We start from the raw sequence: 25,254 nt of genomic DNA on the forward strand, positions 1-25,254 counted from the left end.
GAGGTGGCATGTTGTCCTCTGAGGATGAAATATCACTTAAGGAAAAAATTAATGTTGAAGATGTTTGAACTGGTTACGATAGCATTTTAAGGAAGAATTGAAGCATACACATTACAGAGAAAAAATGGAATATATCAGTGGCTATTTAAATATGGTTAGCATTTACCTAAAATCAGAAAGCCTCTTGCCTTTTTTTTTTCCTGAATCATATTGTATCGGAGCAGATTTGTGAACTGAATTTGCTATTATTCACATAATTTTCTGCAGGCAGAGGCTCGTCTGCTTGAGGAACAGCGAAGAGTACAGGTTTATCTTCATGAGAGCACACAGGATGAACTAGCAAGGAAATGTGAACAGGTCCTCATCGAAAAACACTTGGAGATTTTCCACACAGAGTTCCAGAATTTGCTGGATGCTGACAAGAATGAAGGTAAGCTACTAAGACTCCTCGTAAGTGCTCTCTATAATCTGAAGTGTGGGAATCATTTGAAATTCTTGTCTCTGAGTTAGCATCTCCAGTGTTAGCATTTTTTGTAAAAATACCTTGTATGGGCCTTGTTACAGAATTATTTCAGGTTTCTGGGCAGTGGGGTTTTTTGGTTTTTTTTGGTTTGTTTGTTTTTTGTAAGTAGTGGGGCTTTTTGTCGGCTGTGTAGCTTGAACTCAGGGCCTGGGTGCTGTCCCTGAGCTCAAGGCTAGCACTCTACCATTTGGAGCCACAGCTCCACTTCCAGTTTTTTCAGGTGGTTAATTGGAGATGAGTCTCACAGACTTTCCTGCTTGGCCTGGCTTCGAACTGTGATCATTAGATCTCAGCCTCCTGAGTAGCTAGGATTACAGGCATGAGCCACTACTGCTCCCAGGGGGAGTGTTTCATGAACAAGTGGAGGACAAACATCTCTCTGATTTAATTTGGATTATAATTCGTCCCATACACGTTAATGTTAAATGATTTTACCTGTAATGTTTCTGAGTTCCTCCTTTGAAAGCTCTCCGAGATATAAGAACACACTTCTGTTTTACAGCCTAAAGAACCTCAGTGAAAGCTGTTGATCAATAGAGGAAAGGGCAGGGAAAGAAACAAGCTCTATGGAGCATTACTGTCTGGAGGGTATTGGGGCTAACAAGGAGGTTGATTACAATCAGGGTACATTGTCTGCATCTATGAAGATAGAACAAAGAAACCTGTTGAATGATTGAGGAAGGAAGATAAGAAAGGGAAAGATATAGAGGGGTTGAGATGGATTGAAATAAATTGCAAACATACGGGAATGTATAACTAATATAAGCTAGTGATAACATAAGCTGTTTTATATTTCCTCTAATTGCTTTCCCTTAATCCTTAGGAACTAAACTCATTGATGTTTGGATTTGTGGTCTTTTATGTTGGACCCTCGTAAGTTAAACAAAGAATAAAGAATTGGAGGGCCCTTTTGTTTCACATTTGGAATAGTTGAAAAAACTGAGTACATTTTCCTTGTGTATTCATACTTCAATGTAAATGTTTGAATGCTTATTCATCAAATGTAAACAACAGCTCAATCTTGAGGATTTTAAAAAGGATTAAATGTAGTTTCTAATTATGAAAAATCTTGTTCTTCCTGGTACCAGTGAATTATAACCTAGAATCCTAGCTACTCAGGAGGCTGAGGTCTGAAAATAGTTGTTTGGAGCCAGCCCAGGCAGACAAATTTCAAAGAATCATCTCCAATTAACCAGCAAAGAGTGGAGATGTGGCTCAAGTGGTAGAGCTCTAGCAATAATTTAAAAAAAAGTGAGTGAGAATGTGAGGCCCTGAGTTCAAGCCCTAGTACTGACCCAAAAAAAATCCCTCCAAAAACATTTTTCTAAGCCAGGCACTGCTGGCTCACACCTAGAATCCTAGCTACTCAGGAGGCTGAGATCTAAGGATTGTGGTTCAAAGCCAGATTTGAGGACTATAGTTAAAAGGCAGGAAAAACGATGAGACTCTTACCTCCAATTAAGCGTCTGAAGTGGGGCTATGTCTCAAAGGGATAGACCACTACCGTTGAGCAAAAGAGCTCAGGGACAGAGCCCAAGCCCTGAGTTTAAGCATTATGACAGACCAAAAATAAAACCTTTTTTCTATTCCTATGCTAGTTGATGCACATAATAAAGGGGGAAAACCAATGTCTATAATAGCGTAATTTCTATTACTTTTAGAAAAATATAATCATGTATAAAATATTGTGTATACTTTTGATTAGTAAGAGCTAATAACATTCAGCTTATTTCACATGATCTTATCCCAGTATAAATATATAATTAGCAGAATAGGTATATACAGTTGGTTTCCGTGCATAAAGGTGACCATCTCTTTCAGATTTGGGCCGTATGTATAATCTTGTATCTAGAATCCAGGATGGCCTAGGAGAATTGAAAAAACTGCTGGAAACACACATTCATAATCAGGGTCTTGCAGCAATTGAGAAGTGTGGCGAAGCTGCATTAAATGTAAGTAATCCTTGATTGAATAACAAATTAACTTTTCGTGTACAGCAGCAGCTATGTGTTGTGCTTCTCCACATGAAAATCCAAGCAATCAAGATGTTGCTAAGGAAGTGGCACTGTGCCTCAGAGTGCTAGAGCACTAGCTTTGAGCGAAAAAACTCAGGGACAGTGCATAGGACCTGAGTTCAGTTCAAGCCCCACAACCAACAACAACAAAGATGTTGCTAAAATTCCCATAGGAAATCTATTTTGGGGTTTTGAAGTAGCAAGTTCACAAACATTTTTTTGTTTAGCAAATATCTCTATAAATCATTCTCTGACATCTTTTGGGCATTGGGGATGTCAACTTACTCTTCCCATTTATCTCTTTTCCCTATTGCCTATTGCTTCCATAGAAAGCTATTGGGCCCATGGCTCACACCTGTAATTCTAACTACTCAGGAGGTTGAGATCTGAAGATCGTGATTTGAAGCCAGCTTGAGAAGGAAAGTCCATGAGACTTTTATCTCCATTTAACTACCCAAAAAGCCAGAAGTGGTGCTGTGTCTCAAGTGGTAAAGTGCTAACCTTGAGCAAAAGAAGCTCAGGGACAGCACCCACGCCCTGCGTTCAAGCCCCAGGACTAGCACCAAAAAAAAAAGAAAGAAAAAAATCCTAGGAATGTATGTTCGGCCACTAGTACTTGTAGTGGCTTAAGTTGTGCCTCTCAGTAACTTTGATCTGAGTAGTAAGTCAAACCATATGGTTTGCCTCATGAATATTAAATAAAACAGCAGCAAAAAGTTGTTTGAATTAAAATCACAATTACTATATAAAAGTTTTGATGAGATTTGATTACTGTGAGAACGTGGTTTTTAAACTTTAGAAACCTTTGCCCAGTTGAATTGGGTCATAGCATAAGAGAATTAGTTCTGATGAGTATATTTTATACCAAGAAAGCACTCTGTTATAGTTGAACGTTTAAAGGCAAAAGAGTTTCTTCATGTTAGTCCTGTCTCCTTGCTTTGTACTATTCTGCCGTATGTTAATACCCAGAGTGTTCTTAAATAAGAGACCCAAGTAAAGTTCTTTATCTGGTCATTCTTTGATTCTGTTTATCTGGAATAATTTGGTTAGAAAACCAGTTGTACTGCTAATTGATGCCTGACCTAGATTAAAGTTATTGCAGGTTTTATGTGATTCAAGCAGATTTGTAGTGGTTAGATACTTCCCTTAAGGCTTTTTCAAATAGAAACATTAAGAAGGAAAGGTTGAGGGGGGAGTTTCCCGTGGTGCCTCACTCCCAGCACCTGATGAAAGCTGGCATTGCCCTGCAGTGCAGGAAGAACCTTGCACTCATGTGCTGTTTTTGGATGTGTAACACCCTGCCAGACACAAGCCAGCCCTCTGGGAGCACCAGGGTTACCTCCGTCAGCCTCCCTGGGTACATACATGGAGGTGGTTGGTGTGGGTCTGTCATACATACCTGCAAGAGCCCAGTGTGTTTGAAGAACCCTGTCCAGCCTCACCTTGGGGTGGGACACTCATGCCCCACTGCTGTGCTGCAGAATAAATGGGATATGAGATGCTTGATGTGTGTATGTATTTACGAACACACACACATATAGAGATTCAAATAGAAGATTCAAAACTGGTTTAGAGCAGAGCAAAGGTAGCATAATGTTTTTATAGGAAAATTTACCCGATGCTTGACTTAGATTGGAAAGAGAAAGGGGTAGCAAACTGAGTTAGCATGTTTTACATTATGAGACATTCTGCCTTTTTGGTAAATCAAAAACCTGTGTGTGCTTGCATTAACAAGCCAAAGGAAAATTATGTTTGTTGCTGGCAGTATAGTAAGCATTTATAGAAATATAACCTGTATAAATGCATACGAAGAGACTGGGCCCCACATACTTGGAGAGCACTTTTTTTTTTTTTTTTTTTGGTCGGTCGTGGGGCTTGAACTCTGGGCCTGGGCACTGTCCCTCAGCTCTTCAGCTCAAGGCGAGCGCTCTACCACTTGAGCTACAGCGCCACTTCCAGTTTTCTGGTGGTTTATTGGAGATAAGAGTCTCACGGTCTCTCTTGCCAGGGCTGGCTTTGAACCGTGATCCTCAGATCTCAGCCTCCTGAGTAGCTAGGATTACAGGCGTGAGCCACCAGCGCCCGGCTTTGGAGAGCACTTTGAAAGCAGGGACCATACCTTCCCATGATCATTTTTTAAAAATGCAGAATGCCATGGGTATCTGGCCCTGTAATAGGTTTTTACCCTTTTTTATCTCCCGAAACAATTAGCTATTTGATGATGCTGTTGATGTTACAACTTAAACCCCACAAATGTTTCAGATGAAATCCCAAGAAATATTTTCATTTCTCAGTAACCTAATAGAAATCCTTTTGGGTTTGTTGTTGTTTTTGGAGGAGGGTTGTTTTGTTTTGAGGGGAAGGCTCAGTCCTGGGCATTGAACTCATGATGCTTATAAGACAAGTGCTCTACCCCTTACACTATACCTCTTCCCTTTTTGCTTGTTACTTTTCTCTTTTTTTGGTAGTACCAGGGCTTGCACTTAGTTGGCTGGAACTATACAACTTGAGCCACACCTTTACCATGCTTTCTGCTGGGTTTTATGTGTATGTTTTAGTTTTGTTTTGTTTTGTTTTTGTTTGTTTGTTTTTTGAAGATAGCATCTTCCAGATTTTTCTGCCCAGGTTGGCTTCAGAGCAAGATCCTCTAGATCTTAACCTCTCAAGTAGCTAGTATTACAAGCATGAGCCATCAGCACCCAGCTTTAGTTTGTTTTTTAGATAGGGTTTTCTGTTTGTACCTAGACCAGCTTTGGACCACAATCCTACCTTCCCCCACCCACTACCACTGTGTATGTAGGATTATAGACCTGTAAAACCACACATAGCCTTTGGGGGAAGGAGGGCAGGGGTTGAACTCAGGCAGGGCCTGGGCTCTGACCCTGAGCTCTTTTGCTCAAGGTTAGCACTCTGCCACTTTGAACCACAGCTCCACTTCCAGTTTTGAGTGATTATTTGGTGGCAAAAGCTTCATGGGGACTTTTCTGACCAGACTGGCTTCAACCCACAATCCTCAGATCTCAGCCCCCTGAATAGTTAGGTTTACAGTATGAGCCACTGGCACCCAGCCCCACGTAGCCTTTTTTGTATGTGTGTGCCAGTCCTGGGGCTTGAACTCAGGGTCTAGGTTCTGTCACTGAGCTTTTTTGCTAGTGTTACCACTTGAGCTACACCTCCACTTGTAGGGGTTTTTTTAGTGACCATCTAGAGATACGAGCCTCACAGATGTTCCTCCCAGACTGGGTTTAAACCACGATTCTCAGACCTCAGCTTCCCGTGTAGCTAGGATAACAGGTGGCTTCATCTGGCCTTTTCTGAGCTAGAGTCATGCTACCTTTTTTCCCAGGCTTGCCTCAAACCACCGTCCTCTCTGCATCTCCTGAGTAGCTGGGATTACAGGCATGCGCCACAGTCTTGAAGTTAAGACTATAAAATTCTTAACATTTCACAATATATTCATCATCATAATACTCCTTACATTTATTTATTGTTTTTTACTTACAGAAAACCTTGATTGTTTTAGTGATAGGGTTGTAATCTTACTACTCATTAATTATAAACAAGCAAAATGTTACCAAAAAATGCAGAATAATTGGAATTTAGGGGGTTCTGGTTTCTCATTCCTAATACTGCATATAACGATATCAAGTATTCTACACCGTGCATAGTGGAGTATACCTCGGCACTCAGAGGCTGAGGCAGGAGGATCATATATTTGAGGCCATCCTGGGTTGCACGAGTTTCTATTTCAAAAGCAAAACATGAGTGGAACATTTCAGTTCCATGCCCCTGCAGCCTTTGGCTCGTGATGGGAGAATCAGACGCCTCTGGCCTTCCTCCTGTTCCATTGTCAGACTGCCCAGGCCTGCCCAGGTGGGCTCAGCTTGTGCTGCGTGTCCTGCTGGGGCACCAGACCCTTTTCCAAGTGGCAGAGAACTCGTCAGACGTAGGCGCCCCTGCCTGGGTCCTTGCTGGCTCTGCAACCTCTTACCTATGGCAAGAGGCTTAACCTGTGCCATGGTTTCTTCATCTATAAAATGGGGATAGACTCAGTGCTTGTGTTATACTGCCTGTGGTGGTCTTACCGTCCCTGAGCTTTGTCTCCTTTGCCCCACACCAGTACCAGCCTATCTGGCCTGCATCATTCCCACAGTGCCAATCCTTACATTCCATTTCCAATTGTCATTTTGTCTGGAAGCTGCCTGTGGCCCAGGTGGGCCAAGTTCCAGTGCTTGTCCAGCTCTGTGTCAGCGCTCATTGTGAACGCATGCGCTCAGACCTCCCCGTCCCATTTAGACTTCCAGATTGTCAGTCTCACTGTCCAGAACGAAGTCCAACATTTGAATTTTTAAAAATGTTTAGTGTTATTATGAAGGTGATGTACAGAGGGGTTACAGTTAAATAAGTCACATAAAGAGTACATTTCTTTTTGAACAGTGTCACCCTTCCCATTCTCTCTCCCAGTTTTTCCCTCCCATTCCCACCCATAAATTGTATAGTCAATTTTTAACGTAGCATCCAATGAGTACCATTGCTGCATATGTTACCCTTTGTCTCTCCAAGCCTGTGCTCCCCTTACACTCCCAAAGACATTAACAGACAAAACAAAAATAGCAAAAAAGAAAAAAAATCTCTTGTTCAGCACTTGAATTTTTTAACAACAAAAGAACTGGTTAGCAAAGCTGTCACTTAACATTTTTAATTTGCATGGTCCTTTTGAGTTTTTGCTGTTTTTAATTTAGGCTTGAAATCAGTTTTTTATTTATTTATTTATTTATTTATTTATTTATGGTTGGTTGGTTGGTTGGTTGGTTGGTTGGTTGGTTGTGGGGTTTGAACTCTGGGCCTGGGCGCTGTCCCTCAGCTTTTCAGCTCAAGGCTAGTGCTCTACCACTTGAGCCACAGTGCCACTTCCAGTTTTCTGGTGGTTTATTGGAGATAAGAGTCTCACAGGGCTGGGAAGATGGCTCAGTGGTAGAGTGCTTGCCTTGCATGCATGAGGCCCTGGGTTCAATTCCTCAGCACCACGTAAACAAAAAGAAAAAAGCTGGAAGTGGCGCTGTGGCTCAAGTGGTAGAGCCCTAGCCTTGAGCTGAAGAGCTGAGGGACAGTTGCCCAGGCCCAGAGTTCAGGCCTCACGACTGGACCCAAAAAATAAAAAAATAAATTAAAAAAAAAAGTCTCACAGACTTTGCTACCCAGGCTGGCTTTGAACTTCGATCCTCAGATCTCAGCCTCTTGAGTAGCTAGGATTACTGGTGTGAGCCACCAGCAACCAGCTCCGTATTTACTTTTGAGCCTGAGAATGTTTATATTATTTTATAAATATTGATGTCCTATGTTTCAGTGGTAGAACCAAAAGCATTTCTGACTATATTCACTAATTTCTTTGAAGATATATCTAATCCTTTAACAGTTATAGAATTTGTGAGAGACATTAATGTACACAATTTAGTTCCCAACTTTAGTTTCTATTTTTTCCACTAAGGACCCTAAAATGTATGTACAGACTGTGCTGGATGTTCATAAAAAATACAACGCCCTGGTGATGTCGGCATTTAACAATGATGCTGGCTTTGTGGCTGCACTTGATAAGGTAGGCATGTTGCAGTTATAACTTCCTCTGGTGTGTGGATGGGACATTGTTCTCTAACTGTCCTTTATATGACACAGGCTTGTGGTCGCTTCATAAACAACAATGCGGTTACCAAAATGGCGCAGTCATCCAGTAAATCCCCAGAGTTGCTGGCTCGATACTGTGACTCCTTGTTAAAGAAAAGGTATAAGATGTTTTTTTGTTTTATTCTTAATATACCTATCAAATCTCATCTTTTATACAAGGAACTAATGTTTATGTTATGCTTTACCTCCATCAAATTATAATTTTTGTATCTTCTGAGAAAATAGAATTAATAAGACACATTTCCAGTTGGAAATCTGCATCAGCTTCCACTGGCTATTTGTAAAAAATAAGACTCAGGCGTAGTAGTTCTTCCCTGTAATCCTAGCTGCTTAGAAGGTAGAGATCAGGAGGATCATAGTTTGAGGCCAGCGAGGCAAAAAAGTTCTTAAGACCCCTTCAACAGTGAAAGCTGGAGGGGGTGGTACGTGCCTGGCCAGTGAGCTACCTGAGTAGCATAAATAGGACCACAGTCCAAGCCTCCTGGCTAAACTGGAGACCATATTCATCAAACATCTAAAGCAGAAAGCACTGGGATGTGGCCTGGGCCATGGTAGAATCCATGTCTGGAAAGCATGAGGACCTGACTTCAAAGAGCTAGCACTCTCTTCCGTCTTCTCTTCCCCCCAAAGAAGACGTTCTGTGTACTGCAGAACTTTCTTTTTTTTTTTTTTGGTCCGGTCGTGGGGCCTGAACTCTGGGCCTGGGCGCTGTCCCTCAGCTCTTCAGCTCAAGGCTAGCGCTCTACCACTTGAGCCACAGCGCCACTTCCGGCTTTTTTCTTTTTGCTTATGAGGTGCTGAGGAATCGAACCCAGGGCCTCAGGCATGCAAGGCAAGCGCTCTACCACTGAGCCACCTTCCCAGCCCCTGCAGAACTTTCTTACCCTACCAATTTTTATTTGATGAGTTTGTTTTGTTACTGTTTTATATTCTTCATTTTGTAAATTACTTGTCAACTGAATACTTTGCTGCTCTCCCTGGGGTATTCAGAGCTGGCTCTTCTCTGTGTCGCCAGCCTCTGGGGAGGTGGGTCCTGCTCCCTTGCTCATCTTCCGGTCCACAGCTTCCTCCAGGTTCTAGGTTGGTTTGCCGTCAGCCCCATCTGCAAAAGCTGAAGACTTCAGCTTTCTGTCACCCTAGTTTCCCGTACCTCAAAATTGTACTATTTCTAATACAGTGTCCATAAGTTGTACTTTAACAGCTCTTTGAGGTGAATGTGACTTCAGAACAAAAAAGATTGAGAAAGAGACCACAGACAACTTACGCTTAAGAAGAGAACTGCACAAGTCTTAAACTAACACTAGCAAAACAAGTTCACCAGTGAGCGCAAGAAAACTTCTTGAAATATAGGAGGTATAGCTTTCTAGGAATAGCTCAGCTAGCATGCACAATGTAATTGCTGTGGTAATTAAGAATTACATGAAAAGCTTGGTAGATAATGGGAAGCTTTTGATAAAGGTCAGTAGCTGTCTTTGGCTTAAAATTATTTTTTATTTCTTTTTAGCCTGTACACAGTGCAGATGCATTTTATTTTGTGTATGTGGTACCAAGGAATCGAATCCAGAGCTTCATGCATGCCAGGCAAGCACTCTACCACTAAGCCACATCCTCAGCCCCCAAATCTATTTTTTAAGTTGTTTTTTTTTTCTTGTCGGTCATGGGGCTTGAACTCAGAGCCCGAGCTCTTTTGCTCAAGGCTAGCTCTTTGCCACTTGAAGCCACTTCCGGTTTTCTGGTGGTTAATTGGAGATAGGAGTCTCACAGAAGCCAGGCGCTGGTGGCTCATACCTGTAATCCTAGCTACTCAGGAGGCTGAGATCTGAGGACCATGGTTCAGAGCCAGCCTGGGCAGGAAAGTCCGTGAGTCTCATATGCAATAAACCATTCAGAAAACCAGAAGAGGCGCTGTGGCTTAAGTGGTAGAGCCCTAGACTTGAGCTGAAGAGCTCAGAGACAGCGCCTAGGCCCAGAGTTCAAGTCCCACGACCGACAAAAAAAAACTTTCCTGCCTGGGCTGACTTTGAACCTCGACCCCAGATCTCAGACTTCTGAGCAGATAGGATTTATAGGAGTGAGCCATCAGTTCCCAGCTTAGAGCCATCTCTTAACTTTTCTAGAAAGCCGTTTCCAAAGCCCAGCGAGAACTTGAATATTTGATTCCTTTCTGTTTATTGTCATACTGGTCTTTTGTAATATTTAACAGTTCTAATCAGATGCACTAATATATTCTAAGAATGAAACTGAAATGTCTTTTAAATGTCTTTTGTGACTTGATGTCACTTTTTCTGGCTATTGTAGTATAATTCAGTAATTTAAATACAGAGGTTGTCTATGAGGACTTCAGTTGATTTAACAATACTTTTTACCCATTGCCTTTTCATGGATGGTCCTAATCAAGTCTGATGTAGCAGCTAAAGCTGCTGAGAAGAGGCTTCCCAAGTATTCTTTGGCAGGCATATGTTGGTAAATAGAGTCAGTGAGCACTGAGAGAGCTGCTGCTAGCCTGCTAGTAAAAAACAGAAATGGATTCTCTGAGCTGTTCTCAAGCTTGAAATGCCTCTTCAGACCTTGTTTAGTAGCTCATTCATTTGATAGGAATTAAGGGGTTTTGTTTATAAAAGACTCTTCTAGCCACATCCTTACAAAATTGACTTACCCTTAATTCACCTTTGATTACTATTTGTCCATAGACTGAATAAATGAGTTGTTAAAGGACAATCATCCAAGCTGGGCACTGGTGGCCTATGATCCTAGCTATTCAAGAGGCTAAGATCAGGAGGCTAAGGATTGTGGTTCAAAAAGCCAGCCCAGCCAGGAAAATCCATGAAATTCTTATCTCTTTAACCACTAAAAAGCTGGAAGTGGAGCTGTGGCTCAAAGTGGTAGAGTGCTAGTCTTGAGCAAAAAGCTCAAGAACAGCTTCCAAGCCCTGAATTCCAGCCCCCAGGACCAATGGGTGTGCAAGCACACACACAAAGAACAAACAGAAGGTGGCACTTCAGTCATGGCTTAAATCTTTTCATTATTAGGCCATTAAAAGGAAACTATGGCCAGGAGCAGTAGCTAGTCAGGAGGTTAGGGCCTGGAGGATCATGAGATTGAAGCCAACCTGGACAGAAAAGTGCATCGGACTCCATCTCCAGTTAACTAGCAAAATATCAGACTAGAGAGGGGGCTCAAGTGGTAGCACACGGCATGAGCAAGAAAGCCACGCAAAAGCATGAGGTCTTGAGTCCAAGCCGTAGCACCGTGACAAACACATAAAATGAAACTATGCGTCTGCTTATTTTTTCTTCCTTGTAAAACAGCAGGTGGTTTTTTTTTTGTTGTTTTTTGTTTTTTTTAGAGCACATTTCCATTTTAACACCACCACCCAGTTTGGGATCGCTGTGTGCAGTAGGTAGAATAGTGTGGCCCTCTTCTCAGAAGGAGTTAAGACAGGAACTTTTACACACTGTATACAGAAACCCAACCTTGCTTCCTCCCAGCTCCCCGTGCTTTCCACTCTTTTGTCGGTCCTGTGATGAGGCTTTGTCCAGTCATCATACTGGTCTGTGGCTCAGAAAGAACACACTTCAATGGTCAGACTAGAGTATATCTGCTACCCAAACTTGATTATAATGAGCTCTACAAAGGAGTTGGGAAATTAAGATTATTTGCTAATGTTTAAATGGGTTATCTTAAAGGAAAATGTCATCCATAATTCATGAAGATTTTAAAATATCTTCATTGGTTTTCACCTTGGATCTCTCTCCCTCTCCCCTCTTCCCTCCTCCCTCCTCTTTCCCTCCCTCTTATCGCCCCCTCCCCTCCCTCCAGCTGGGGAGAGTTTGGACTTAGGACCTGGTGTTTTCCAGGCAGGTCCTCTGCTGTTGGAGTCAAACTCCTAGTTATCACCTTGGACATGTTCACGAGTGTCTCATAGTGTATTCTTTCATGACAGTGTAAGATTGCTAAATTGCCATGGTAAGGAGTCACCCTTCCTTCCCCATGGCCTGATCCAAGGAGAATCGATCATTTGAACGCTTGGAACCACACTCCAGTGTGGCATTTTGACCATGTGGTGCTTGTATAACGATCTACTCATTTGTTTTAAAATAGTATCTTTAAATTTCAGTTCCAAGAACCCAGAAGAGGCAGAATTAGAAGACACGCTCAATCAAGTGGTAAGGTGCCCCCGACTGCGCACGTGTTTCATAGCTGCTCGTGCCACACACACTTACGAGGCTGCTTAGCCAGGGCGTCTGAAGTGGGAAGTAGTCTCAATGTTGAATCTGTCATTTATTCCCTAAGTTGCATTAGTACTACCCTCATTAATCCAGCTTACTGTGGCTTGAGGGATGGATAGACGTATGTACTATAAATCCTTTGGGGCAGGATTTGTGCCATCATATGCAATGGCACACAGACCCCGCCCAAACTAGGCATGCCTTGGCGCCAGGTGTGTGTTTCACTCCTGTGTTTTCTTGACTTTCCAGATGGTCGTGTTCAAGTATATAGAGGACAAGGATGTGTTCCAGAAGTTCTATGCAAAGATGCTGGCCAAGAGACTTGTGCACCAGAACAGTGCGAGTGACGATGCTGAGGCGAGCATGATCTCCAAGCTGAAGGTGAGCTTCTGCTTCCACCCGCAGGCCTTGTGAATGTGGTTGTTGGTTTCCCTGGGTTGTCCGTGGCAGAGGAGTTGTACAGCACGTGTTCTGCTGCCCCCGTGCTGGAAACCTGCCACACTGAGCAGGTCTCCTGTGGGGCCGCCAGTGCCTTCTACCTTGGCCAACCCCTCTTTGGGCCATTCTGTTGTGCCCAGTCCTGCTGTGGACATACCTGGGACATAGCTCTAGTCCCTGTGAGTGGACTAGCAGTTGCTTTGCTCTGGGTTTGTTTCCTGTGGGTGGAGCAGAGGCCCTGGTGTTCCTTTGCTGCTCTCCTTTGTTCTGCCTCCTTTGTCCGTCCGTGTGTTTTGGTATTGTCATATATGCCTCAGAGCATATTCCACTTTGACCTAGACACAGTGCGTATCTTAGTCAGCTCAAACTGTCAAAACAAAATAACATGGGCTGGGTGGCTCAGACAACAGACTGAGTCTCCCAGAAGTCCAAAATCAGTGTGGCTCCTGGGGTTGCTGGTGAGCTTTGTCGCTGGCACAGAGTGCTAGTAGAGCTCTCTTCTGTCTCCTCTGAAGCCCATTCAGTCTGTGCCCCACCCTCCTGACCTCTCCAGGACCCACCTGGACAGGCCGAGGAGTTCAGTCTATAGTCTTGGGATAAGACGAATTACTTGTTAGTATTCTACCACAGTAATAGAATGCCTTGCTCCTGAGGTGCTTGAATCGTGATTATTGTGTTAGGAGATTTAGCTGTTCAGATGTTAATTATTTTCATTAATGTTGATTTTAATCAATACATGTGTATAGCATAAAAATAACTTTATTTAATACCACACAATTAAGCATATGTGCTATAACGTGACTTCTTTAAGATTCCTTGTAAACATGAATATGCTGTAAAATTAGTAAGTGTTCTCTGGATTTATTTCAGCAAGCTTGTGGTTTTGAGTATACCTCCAAACTTCAACGAATGTTTCAAGACATTGGTGTAAGCAAAGATTTGAATGAACAGTTCAAAAAGCACCTAACAAATTCTGAACCACTTGACTGTGAGTATCGAGGGTCTGTGGCTACTTCCGCAGGGGTTCCTCGCAGCAAATGAGAGAAACGATAGAACATGAAGTGTGGAAGGTCAATGGTCTGTCAAGCAGCAGGAAGTGCCTCCCCAGTGCCCCGCCCTTCCTGACTTCCAAGGGGTGTGTTGCCAGAATGAGGGCTCGTGTGGTTGGGAGCCAGAGGCCAGCAGGTCACTTGCATCTGGGTCCCAAGTTCAGACTTCTCATGATCATCCCACATGGACAGCACATGCGCGGCTTATTTTGCCTTACCTTCTTTTGATCCTTAGTTTGGGTCCATTCTGGATTTTGGTCCTTTTTGTGTTTGTGCTGGTGCCAGGGCTTGAAATCAGGGCCTGGGCGCTGTCACTAAGCTTTCTTTGCTGAAGACTAGTGCTCTACCACTTGAGCTACAGCTTTTTGGTGGTTAATTGCAGTAATAGTCTCACAAATTTCCCTGCCTGGGCTGGCTTCCAACCACAGTCCATGGATCTCAGCCTCTTGAGTAGCTAGGATTATAGGCATGAGCTACTGGCACAGGCTTTTTATTTTTATTATTATTAGAAACTCTTTGAGCTGTGTAGACACAAACCTAAAGCTGAATGTGGCTTGAGTGATGCTCTCTGCAGAGAGGTGACAGGACTAGTATTTTAAGATAGGCTGCAGTCGTGGGGTGGCAAGTTTATGCCATCATCATGTGATGAAATTTTGTCTTTTATATGAAAAACAAAGTTTTCCTCTCCTGAATCCAAAATGCTATCTCCTTGTTGAGCTTCACTGCTTTGCCACTGAACTTTGCAGCCATCTGCTAAGATGAAATGATTGTTTTAATTCCTAGGTTATGAATGGCTATGTCAGGGTGTGCTTTTTTTGTGGGGAGGGTGCTGGGGTTTAGTGCAAGCGTTCTCGAGCCGTGCTTCTGGCCCTGTGTATCTCCTCATAATAGTAGAGTCCACACGCTGCACTTGTGAGCTTTGCGGGTCCTTGTGTTGGGAGCCATTGTGCTATGCCTTGGTTTGACCCGGGAGTTCTCCCCGTGGCTCCGGCCATCCTCAGACTCTGCGTGACGGGCAATGCCCTCCACGTACACGGCTTGCCCTTTAACTGAAGGAGTTAAAACTGTGCTCAATTCTTCCTTTTCTATTCAAGCAGGATTTTTAATTTCATGTATTTTCTTTTAATAAAGAACACTTCTCTGCATGTCACTGGAATGACAGAATTTTTCAGTTTCTAAGACTAATTAAATATGTTCTGGAATTTTCTCCCAACACCTTCGCCGACCTCCCAGTGGATTTCAGTATTCAAGTTCTGAGTTCCGGGTCATGGCCCTTTCAACAATCTTGCACATTCGCCTTGCCATCCGAGGTAAGGCTGGGAAGGAACGGGCAGCCTGTCCATTCGTGGTCATAGCCGTGGCTTCTGCAGAAGCCTTCCTGCAGGGCGCTGGCCTCTATGCTGAGCAGACAGGGCAGCATTTAGCCCTGGAGGGTGATGGCGGAGCAGACTGGTTAGACAACTGAAGGTGGTCATTTCTGTCCCAGTCAGCAGAGCATGTCCATTTACTCTTTAAAAAGAACCTAATTTGTTCTCTATTGAGCGCTTAATGGCCTCTGCTGGGCCCGGAGTAGAGCCCTGTCTCCATTCACCCCATTGCTCAGGAAAGACACTTCACTTTGTACTGTAAACCTAGGGCAAGGCGCTTTATTAGCACGGCTGGGCATGGAACGTGAGGGCTGATGGAGTCCACATAACCCTGTCCTTTTGTGCAGTTGGAGCGCAGTTACCAGCGATTCACAGCTTTCTATGCCAGCCGGCACAGTGGCAGAAAATTGACATGGTTGTATCAGTTATCTAAAGGAGAATTGGTAACAAACTGCTTCAAAAACAGATACACTTTGCAGGTAAGATAACCTTTTCTTTTTGGAAAGGAAAAAGTAATTCTAAATGAACATAAGACACATTATAGAAATAATCAAGTTACTCGTGTACCAGAATGTAGAGTTCAAGCTTTTGGTGCAATACAGTCATACTGTGCCAGTGGCTCACCCTGTTACCCTAGCTACTCAGTAAGCTGAGCTCTGAGGTTCATAGTTTGAAGCCAGCCCAAGCTAGAAAGTCTGTGAGACTCTTGTCTCCAATGAATTCCCAAAAAGCTGGAAGTGGTGCTGTAGCTCAAGTGGTAGAGCACTAGTCTTCAGCAAAAAAGCTCAGTAACAGTTCCCAGGCCTGATTTCAAGCCTCAGGACCAGCACCAAAAAAAAGCTTCTTTTAATGAAGTCAGATGAGCTGAGTCTAATTCTGCTGGCTGAGGGGACGAGGTAGTTACTTGATAACTCTGAGCCTCAGTCCTCTCCATCAAATGGGCATATTAAAGCTCAGCGGTGAGGTGAGAATTAGCAGAATAATGTTCTTAGTAAGTGTTCGCATGGGTCTTGCCAGGAGGTAGGCTTAAAAGGCTGGCACTGCATCTACTCAGCTCTACCATCCTTTTTTTCTTTGACAGCATTTCACATTAATAAGAATTCCTTGTTCTTACAGTTGTAAGTACTAGATGATAATTGTGGCAGTACTCATGGTGTTTTCAGTTTGTGGATGAGAAAAATGAGTTCTGTTTAATCCACGCAACCTCGTCTTAGTTCATGTATGGTAAAGCCAAAGTTTCAACTGAGCTCTTTTGTCTTTAACCAGCCCAGCTTCGCCAGGTGTCGGCAGCTCACACCTGTGATGCAATCCTAGCTACTAGTGGCTGAGACCTGGAAGAGCTCAGAGACAACCCAGGCAGAAAAGTTCAATTAACCAGCAAAATACTGGGCTGGAGGTGTGGCTTAAACGATAGAGTACCAACTGTGAGCAAAGAAAGCCGAGTGAGAGCTTGAGATCCTGAGGTCAAGCCCTAGTAGGCACACAAAAAAATCCAGATTCTTTCCACCTCAAGTTTGTACCTAGCGGACTTGACAAATAACCGTGTAATGTATTCAGTGTTTGCAAGGGCTCATGGGTAAACTTGTAGTCTATTGTAACTCTTTGGGTGTTAAGAGACTTCAGGCTGGGTTCAGCACGCTCAGAATGCCCATTCATTGAGACTTTGAGTCATTAAAGCAGTTAAGGTACAGGAACAGGGTCCAGAGATCTTTTTCAACAAGAATGTCTCAAGATTAGACAACGAGTTTGTTTTACAAATTCACATAGAAGAATCCTTGTGTGTAGTCTGTCATACCCAATGCATCTGTTCCTTTTTCTGCTCAAGAAAGAGCTTAACACAGGGCCTGTCCGCTGCCTGCTGTGCCAGCCACTCCTGGCACTGTGTGAAATGCTGGAAGTGGGGGCTTGTTCCTGCTGGTGGGATTAAGACAAGAGCAAGGAAGGCACTTTGCACCAAGTTGTTTTGGATTCGATTCTTCAAAAATTTTGACAGCAGGCCAGGCACCAGTGGCTCACTACCTGTAATCCTAACTACTCAGGAGGCTGAGATCTGAGGATTGAGGTTCAAAGCCAGCCTGGGCAGCAGAGTTCATGAGACTCTTAAATTAACTACCAGAAAACCAGAAATGGCACTGTGGCTCAAGTGGTAGAGCTCTATTCTTGAACTAAAGAGCCCAGACCCAGAGTTCAAGTCTCATGACTCACACACACAAAATGACAGCAGAGGGGTTTTTTTTGCTTTGTTTTCTTTGTGTGTGTGTGTGTGTGTGTGTGTGTGTGTGTGTGTGTGTGTGTGTGTGTCTGTACCAGTCCTGGGATTTGAACTCAGGTCCTAGGTACTGTGTCTGAGGATTTTTGGTTGTTGTTGTTGTTTTTGGTCGGTCATGGGACTTGAACTCTGGGCCTGGGCACTGTTCCTTAGCTCTCCAGCTCAAGGTGAGTACGCTACCACTTGAGCCACAGCGCCACTTCTGGTTTTCTGGTGGTTTATTGGAGATAAGAGTCTCACAGTCTCTCCTGCCCGGGCTGGCTTTGAACCGCGATCCTCAGATCTCAGCCTCCTGAGTAGCTAGGGTTACAGACATGAGCCACATCTCCACTTTCACCTTTTCTGTGGTTAATTGGAGATAAGTATCTCACAGACTTTCCTCCCCTGGCTGGCTTTAAACTGTGATCCTCAGATCTCAGCCTTTGGAGTAGCTAGGCTGGCAGGTATGAGCCATGGACACCTGGCCGTCATTGATTTTATTTTCATACTATAAAAGGCATGCATTTTAAGCACTACAGTTTGCACTGTGGCAGATATACAGAGTTTGTTTTGGTCACTGCTGTTGGGAAGATAGATCGTAGTGACCTTTCTTCACGGGCACCCTATTCGCCATCTTGGGAATCGACTTCAAAAGCCTTTTTACAGAGTCTTGCTTTTTCCCCCTCCGTATTCTGCTAGCATCCTTCAGTCTGCCATGTGATATACTCTAAAACAGGCATCCTGGGTGACTGTATCTTCACTATTTCTTCACAGTCTTGCCTAGGCAAGTGCTGGCTCATTACTTGTGGTGGTGAGTCTTTAAGAGAAGAAAGTAGGGAAGCCCAGTGAGCAAACCAAGTGACAGAGCCAGCCTGCACTGCCTGCTACATATGTTAGTGAGAAGTGGCCATCATGGTTGCCGTACACCATTTCTCTCTTTTCTGTCTTTGCTTTTTAGTGCCTTAAACTTGGCCTCACACTCTCACTCAGCTTTTTCCTCTCTTGGATGGCACTCTACCATTTGAGCCATGCCTCCATATCTAGCTTTTTGCTAGTTGAGCAGAAATAAGAGTTGTCTTGAGAATTTGTGTGCCTGGACTGGTTCTTAACCACAATCCTCAGGTCTCAGCCTCCTGAGTAGCTAGGGATAGAGGCGTGAACCACTGGCATCCACCTCTTTTCTTTAAATGGCTATATGTAGTTTGTACTTGATGGAGCCTTGCCTCCCTCCCTTTTTCCTTTAGTTTGCTTTTACAGTTAGGGTCTTATACTTGTTCAAACCAGCCTGAGCTCACAATCCTACCACCTCTGCTTTACAAGTAGCTGACATGGCTGGAGACATCACGGCCCCTAGCTTATAGGTGGAGATGGAGTCTCAGACACCTTTTTTGCATGCTAGTTGGGATAGCACTGCGAGTTCCCCCTCTATCACTTGAGCCATGCCTCCACCATTTGTGTGCATACGTGTGTGCGTGAGTGCACCTGTCCTGAGACAAACTCAGAGCCTGGACTCTGTCCCTGAGCTTTTTTGCTCAAGGCTAGCACTCTACCACTTGGTAGTTTATTGGAGATAAGAGTCTCAGAGACTCAAACCAAGATCCTCAGATCTTACCTCCTGAGTAGCTAGGATTCCAGGCACGAGCCACCAGCATCTGGCTGCATTGATCTTTTTGAAGTAGGATTTCACTTCATGCCAGACAGGCTTGGGCTTCCCTGGTGCCCTTCCATTATTTGAACCCTGCTCCCCTGGCCACTCCCCTTTCCCCCAGTACTGGCCTGGAACTGAGATTCTCTTCATCTCAGTCTCCCAAGTCGGCTCGCGCCACCATGCCCGCGGGCATCTTGTGAGCCTTTTGCTGGGCTGGCCTCAACCACGATCCTGGACCCCTTTTCTTGTTTTTTACCTTACTTTACGTATTCATAATGAAGGACTAAAGTTGGTATATATTAAAATTCTGCATTCAGGTCTTTCACTTCAGTAACTTTGTGTTCTCTTAAGAGAACCTTAACTTTGTGTTCTTTATTTTTTGCCTCTGTTAGAAGCATTTGATTCATAAACTTAAGCTATGCACACTGTGGCGCCTCCTCATGTGTGAATGTTTCTTCTCTTCTCTGCGGGGCCTCCCAGGCGTCCACGTTCCAGATGGCGATCCTGCTTCAGTACAACACGGAGGACGCCTACACCGTGCAGCAGCTCACCGACAGCACGCAGATCAAAATGGTACTCATCATTTCACACTCTCTCTCTAGCCAGCTGCCATTCCCTTGTTCTTGTGGACATTGTATCAGAGGTGTGGCTGTTTGCACCATGAACATGAGTTTGTTCCGTTCTGGAGAAAACTTAGCATAGTGTATAACCCGCAGAGCTGGCTCACTGGGCTGGGGGCAAAAACATACCCTGACCCTGAAACAAGATCAAAAGGAGACAGTAACTGAGAGCCAGGCGTGATGGAGGAAGGGGGGATTGATTGGAATACACTGCAAACATGCAAATGAAATCATAAAGTCCTTCCTGTAACACTAATGGAAGCTAATAAAAAGGAGCAAACAAAAGACCAACACATCTTATCAATATAACTGTGAAACCTGAGAGCAAGTTATGGGTTGGATTCCTCTCTTTGAGATGATTGGGCCGGGCCTGGTGGCTCACGCCTGTAATCCTAGCTACTCAGGAGGCTGAGATCTGAGGATCGCGGTTCAAAGCCAGCCCGGGCAGGAGAGACTGTGAGACTCCTATCTCCAATAAACCACCAGAAAACCGGAAGTGGCGCTGTAGCTCAAGTGGTAGAGCGCTCGCCTTGAGCTGAAGAGCTGAGGGACAACGCCTAGGCCCAGAGTTCAAGCCCCACGACCAACAAAAAAAAAAAAAAAAAAATGAGATGATTGGGACCAGAAATAGTTGCAGTATTTCTAATTTGGCGAATTTTGAAATTCGGGAGTATTTGCATAGGCCTCACCCTTTGAACATCCGTAATCCAGAAGTTTTAAATCTGAAACTTTGCATTTACAGATGATATGGTTGTATATTAAAAAATTGTAAATATTTTCTTGATGCCATCGGTGTCGAGGTTATAGGATTCAAGAAAGTGTCAAGCTGACTTTTTTATAGAAATGAACAAGCCAGTTCTGAATTTATTTGCCAGTATAAGGGAACCAGAATAGATAACGCGATTTTGAAATAGAACAAAGTTGGGAATTGTGAGTTAGGAAAATCCTTTATTTTATGGTATTTTTTCATGTTACTCCCAAATAAATCTTCAATTTCTAATAACCAGATGATTTTTCCCCTTGGAATAGACAGGTGTTTTCCTGATTCCCCTTCTCTCGAACCAGAATGATAAAAGGCTTGGCTTTGCTGGGAGGCTTAGGTTGCTTCCAGACTTTTGGGGAAGGTTCCACACGTTGGACCTATGGTGCAGGCTCACGATGCTTTTGACTAATGCCCACTTGTGTACAGGGCTGAGTGTGCTTGTGTGTGTCCTCTGTGTACAGGGCTGAGTGCTTGTGAGGTAGCCGCTTGTGTACAGGTCAGGCGGGTGGTATGCTTGTGTAATGAATTCTTGCCTTTCTAAGCCTGCCATTCCAGTGTCTGCTTGGGTTTCGCATAGGACGCCATGCTCTCCTCCATGCCTCAGAGCTACTCCTAGTAGGGGAAGTCAGCAGCAGCTAGAGCCAGCACCCTGCCTGCTCATTGCGTGTCCTCCACTAGATGAGCACTCAATCTCTGGGTCAGAGACTGGACCTCTGCCCGTCCTTGCTGAGGAAGTGCCCCTGAGGCTAATAGCTCCAGAAATGATCAGACCCCGCCACCAACAAGTCACCCGAGCACCAGCCCCTGCCTCTGAGCCCAACAGGCTCATGAGCAGAGCTCTATTTTCAGTCCTGCTGATGCTCCCCAGGACATGAATGTGCTTACACGCAGCCCAGCGGTAGAGCTGATTTTTATGTGTGGGTGGTAAAGGCCAGAAAGGGTTGAAGGGAGGAATGGAAGCAGCTCTGTCCTTAGAGCACATGCTGGTGTGTTTGGGGAGGGGCAGGGGCAGGACTGTGGCACGTGGAAAGCTGCAGAGAGGAGGCGCCATTCCTCTAACGCTCTCTCTTTCTTTCCACTGCAGGACATTTTGGCACAAGTCCTACAGATCTTATTGAAGTCCAAGTTACTGGTATGTTCGTGCACTTTGTACGCTAAGCCAGAAGAAAGACTGCCTGTGACTTATCTAATAACAGTGATTTCCTTCCAGGTCTTAGAAGATGAAAATGCAAATGTTGATGAAGTGGAATTGAAGCCAGATACCTTAATAAAGCTATTTCTTGGTTATAAAAAGTAAGAAAAATTAATAAACAGATGGGCCTAGACCATTGACTTGCCCTGACACCCTGGGCACAAACCAAAGGGCACTGTAAGCTGCATGCAGGGCTGGGTAGGCTACTTGGTGGTTCTAGATGCTTCTTCATTTGATGCTTGTGTTTTGGTTTGCTCTTTATTTAAGAACCAGGAATTCTTAAATGGTTCCCTTCAAGACTTTGGGCCTTTATATCCAAGTGTCTTGGTTTTCTTACACATGACAAACCCTGGGAGTTAAGGAGCAGGATCTCGTGTGCTGCCAGTGCTGCTCCGGTCACGCCCGTCAAGGCAGGCAGCCCCTGGGACGGAGCTCAGGGCCTGGGGGGAGGTTGGAAGAAATGCACGACACCTCCCGCTCCTGTCCAGCGGGGCCAGGCCCTTCACAACATGGGGAGGAGGCAGCCTGCTAGCTTGCCTGCCTGCCTGCCTGCCTTTCAAAGTCACAGTGACTTGTTTCCTCCATTTTCTTGACAGTAAGAAATTAAGGGTTAACATCAATGTGCCAATGAAAACTGAACAGAAGCAGGAACAGGAAACCACGCACAAGAACATTGAGGAAGACCGCAAGCTCCTGATTCAGGTGACTGGACATCTGTGTTGTGCGAGCAGCCACCTGGACAGGCCATGGGGCGGGGGGGGCTGGCCGGGAGCGTCCGGGGCCATGGGGGGGTGGGGGGCTGGCCTGGCCGGGAGCCAGGACGCTGGTCCCTGGAGGAGCAAGTGGGTGTGGCAGGTTGAAAGGTCAGGGGAGGGGGTTTGTGGCATTAGACTTGAAACATCGGTAAGTAGAGTTAGCTCCCGTCCCCTTCCTGCTGCCCACATGATACCCTTTGAGGCCTTGTCACCCTGCCTTCGAGTGCTCACCTGTAAACTGCACGCTCTTCATTGGTCTCTAGGCGGCCATCGTGAGAATCATGAAGATGAGGAAGGTCCTAAAACACCAGCAGCTCCTGGGCGAAGTCCTCACGCAGCTGTCCTCCAGGTTCAAGCCTCGGGTCCCCGTGATCAAGGTAAGAAAGCTTGCGGCACTAGTGTTGAGTTCTCATGTTAGAAGAGAAAAGCTGGCCCGCTGCTATTCATGAAGGAAATTGGCTTATTTAATAGATGATATGATAGGTTTCTTATGTAATAGGTTTCTACAAAGGAAAATGTGCTTGTCACTTGGACTGACGTCTCTGTAGAGAGGTGCACAAATCCAAAGTATTGATTTTCATAAACATGCACGGGTGGCCAGCGCCAAAGGCTATGTATGGGGTCACCGCATCCTTCCCACCCCTCCTCGCCCTGCCTCTCCTCCCCTCCAATCAGAGGTCCCAGCAGCTGCCACCCTCACTTGCGACCACACAGCTGCCTCTGTGGCATGTTTTTTGGCATGCTTCATACAGCTTGTAAAAAACTCTCTCCTGGGCCTGCTAAGAACTGGTTCTGCGCTGTGATGGGCATGGTGTCCAGACTGCAGTGTATAGCAGTGGCAAGGTTGTTTGCATCTCAGAGGTAGTCTGTGTTCTGAACATGCTAGTCTTCTTTACCTACCTGCTGCTAATGTGCCAGGGCGGGGGCCCCTGAGCCCTGTTCTAGGGTGCCTGCTGGGGAACATTTGAAGGGACTCCATTTGAGAAAGCAAGGGGCTAGGAAGGTAGCTTAGTGGTAGAGTGCTTGCCTAGCATGCATGAAGCCCTGGGTTCCATTCCTCAGTACTGCATACACAGAGAAAGCTCGAAGTGGCGCTGTGGCTCAAGTGGTAGAGTGCTAGCCTTGAGCAAAAGCAGCACAGGGATGGTGCCCAGGCCCTGAGTTCAAGCCCCAAGACTCCCCCCCCCCAAAAAAAAGTGTCCTCCAATTGAGAAAGCAGCATTTACATGGTCAGCAAAACTCCAGGGAAGCAGAAATGGGGTACATTGGCCCCCTGCTGAGAGCAGAGGGCTGCAGTGGTGATGTGACCTTCTGTTCTCATGGATGTTTTTTCTTCCCTCCCCTCCCCTTTCCTTCTCCAACCTAATGCCCAGAAATGCATCGACATTCTCATTGAGAAAGAATATTTGGAGCGAGTTGATGGTGAAAAGGACACCTACAGTTACTTGGCTTAACACTTCTAGAAGGGTCTGTGGGACCCACAGAAATTAGTTCCAGTGGAGAGGAGAGCAACAGAGTTCATAGCAGCCAGCCTGCCGCCATGTGGACCTCCCTTGATAAACTGAGTCCCGGACTCCCATCAGCTGGTCTCAGACTTTCAGCAGAACTGCTCAGGACTGATACATTTCAAGTCTGTAAATACAACACCAACGCCATTTAACCTAATTTAAGAACCGAGGGGAAGTGACTTCCATGCTGAGGGCTGCATGCGTCTGCTTTTAAATCAATACCCTGGCCGCCTGGTTCCAGCTGCCACAGAGCAGCGCCTTGCGCCAGCTGAACGGACCCGCTGTGATCTGCTCTGAAAACCCATTTGTATAGTGTGTTTCATTTTTTAATGTGTGAAAATAAAGAAAATTAAAGGATTTCTGTACAAGTTGCATTTGGTTTTGTTTTGAGTTTTGCTAATTTCTATATGTAAATAAAAGATTTAACGATTGTGCAACTTTCTATTCCCAGCGTCTTCCTATAGCTAAAAACGAGCTGCGTTTTTATTTAAAAGTTAATGTTTCGAGGCCCCTTAAACCCTGAGTCTCACCTTCTTCCTTTTTTACTCCTTCCTTGCTTCCTTTTTTTTTCATTTTTGGATTAACTTTGGTTTGTTTTTATTTTCTGTTTTGATGACAGTATTGCTGTATAGCCCAGGCTGGCCTCAAGCTCACTGGCCTCGCCAGCGCTGGATACAGGTGTGTTCCGCCACACCAACCCTTCATGTTTCTTTTATAACACTCAGACAGGGAAAACAGCCTTGAGCCGTGACCACAAGCAAGTTCTGTCTGGAGAGTTTCCTCTAGTGAGCTCCCCGGCTGAGGATCTGCCCCAGGGATAGCCGGGCCCCTTTAACAGCGGAAGCAGAGGCCGGGTGGTGAAGGAGCTGGAATGTAGAGTCTGCACAGCCTGCACTACCTACACCGCGAGTCCGAGGAGTCGGCTGAAGCCTTGGTGAGGCTGCACCCCCGCTGGCTGTCAGGAGCCCACACTGAGGAGCAGCATCAGTGGAGAGGACAGGTGGCCTTCCCTACCCCAGTGCTGTCAGGTGCCAGGCACCTACTGGTAAGTCCAACCCTGTTCTTGGCTGCTCGATGTGTCTCCCTGGAAGGAGGCCCCAGGCCAGGGGGTCGTGTTGCACACACACGCGGGGATCCCAGCACTCCACGCTGCTGGTCCACACGTCACAGCAGGGCCTGTTGTTCCTGATCTTTGGAGTTACTGTCATCTGAAGCCG

At 45.1% G+C, this 25,254-nt stretch overlaps 1 protein-coding gene across 4 annotated transcripts in view; it reads left to right on the forward strand.

The window, feature by feature from the left end:
* Cul1 (cullin 1) overlaps nt 1-24,411 on the forward strand; it is a 76,549-nt gene extending 52,138 nt beyond the window's left edge. For all 4 annotated transcript variants that reach the window (XM_042677156.1, XM_042677153.1, XM_042677155.1 and 1 more), the window contains 15 exons: nt 268-430; nt 2,345-2,475; nt 8,027-8,134; nt 8,212-8,318; nt 12,338-12,386; nt 12,699-12,830; nt 13,758-13,875; nt 15,170-15,246; nt 15,651-15,782; nt 19,680-19,772; nt 21,667-21,714; nt 21,793-21,875; nt 22,371-22,476; nt 22,793-22,906; nt 23,903-24,411. In XM_042677156.1, the coding sequence (XP_042533090.1) occupies nt 268-430; nt 2,345-2,475; nt 8,027-8,134; nt 8,212-8,318; nt 12,338-12,386; nt 12,699-12,830; nt 13,758-13,875; nt 15,170-15,246; nt 15,651-15,782; nt 19,680-19,772; nt 21,667-21,714; nt 21,793-21,875; nt 22,371-22,476; nt 22,793-22,906; nt 23,903-23,983 (1,542 nt within the window). In that variant the 3' untranslated portion in view covers nt 23,984-24,411. The remainder of the gene's footprint in view (nt 1-267; nt 431-2,344; nt 2,476-8,026; nt 8,135-8,211; nt 8,319-12,337; nt 12,387-12,698; nt 12,831-13,757; nt 13,876-15,169; nt 15,247-15,650; nt 15,783-19,679; nt 19,773-21,666; nt 21,715-21,792; nt 21,876-22,370; nt 22,477-22,792; nt 22,907-23,902) is intronic.
* Nucleotides 24,412-25,254: the final 843 nt, after the last annotated feature.

Source organism: Dipodomys spectabilis, unplaced genomic scaffold (assembly GCF_019054845.1).
Source record: "Dipodomys spectabilis isolate Male_0828 unplaced genomic scaffold, ASM1905484v1 ptg000034l, whole genome shotgun sequence".
Lineage (NCBI taxonomy): Eukaryota > Metazoa > Chordata > Mammalia > Rodentia > Heteromyidae > Dipodomys > Dipodomys spectabilis.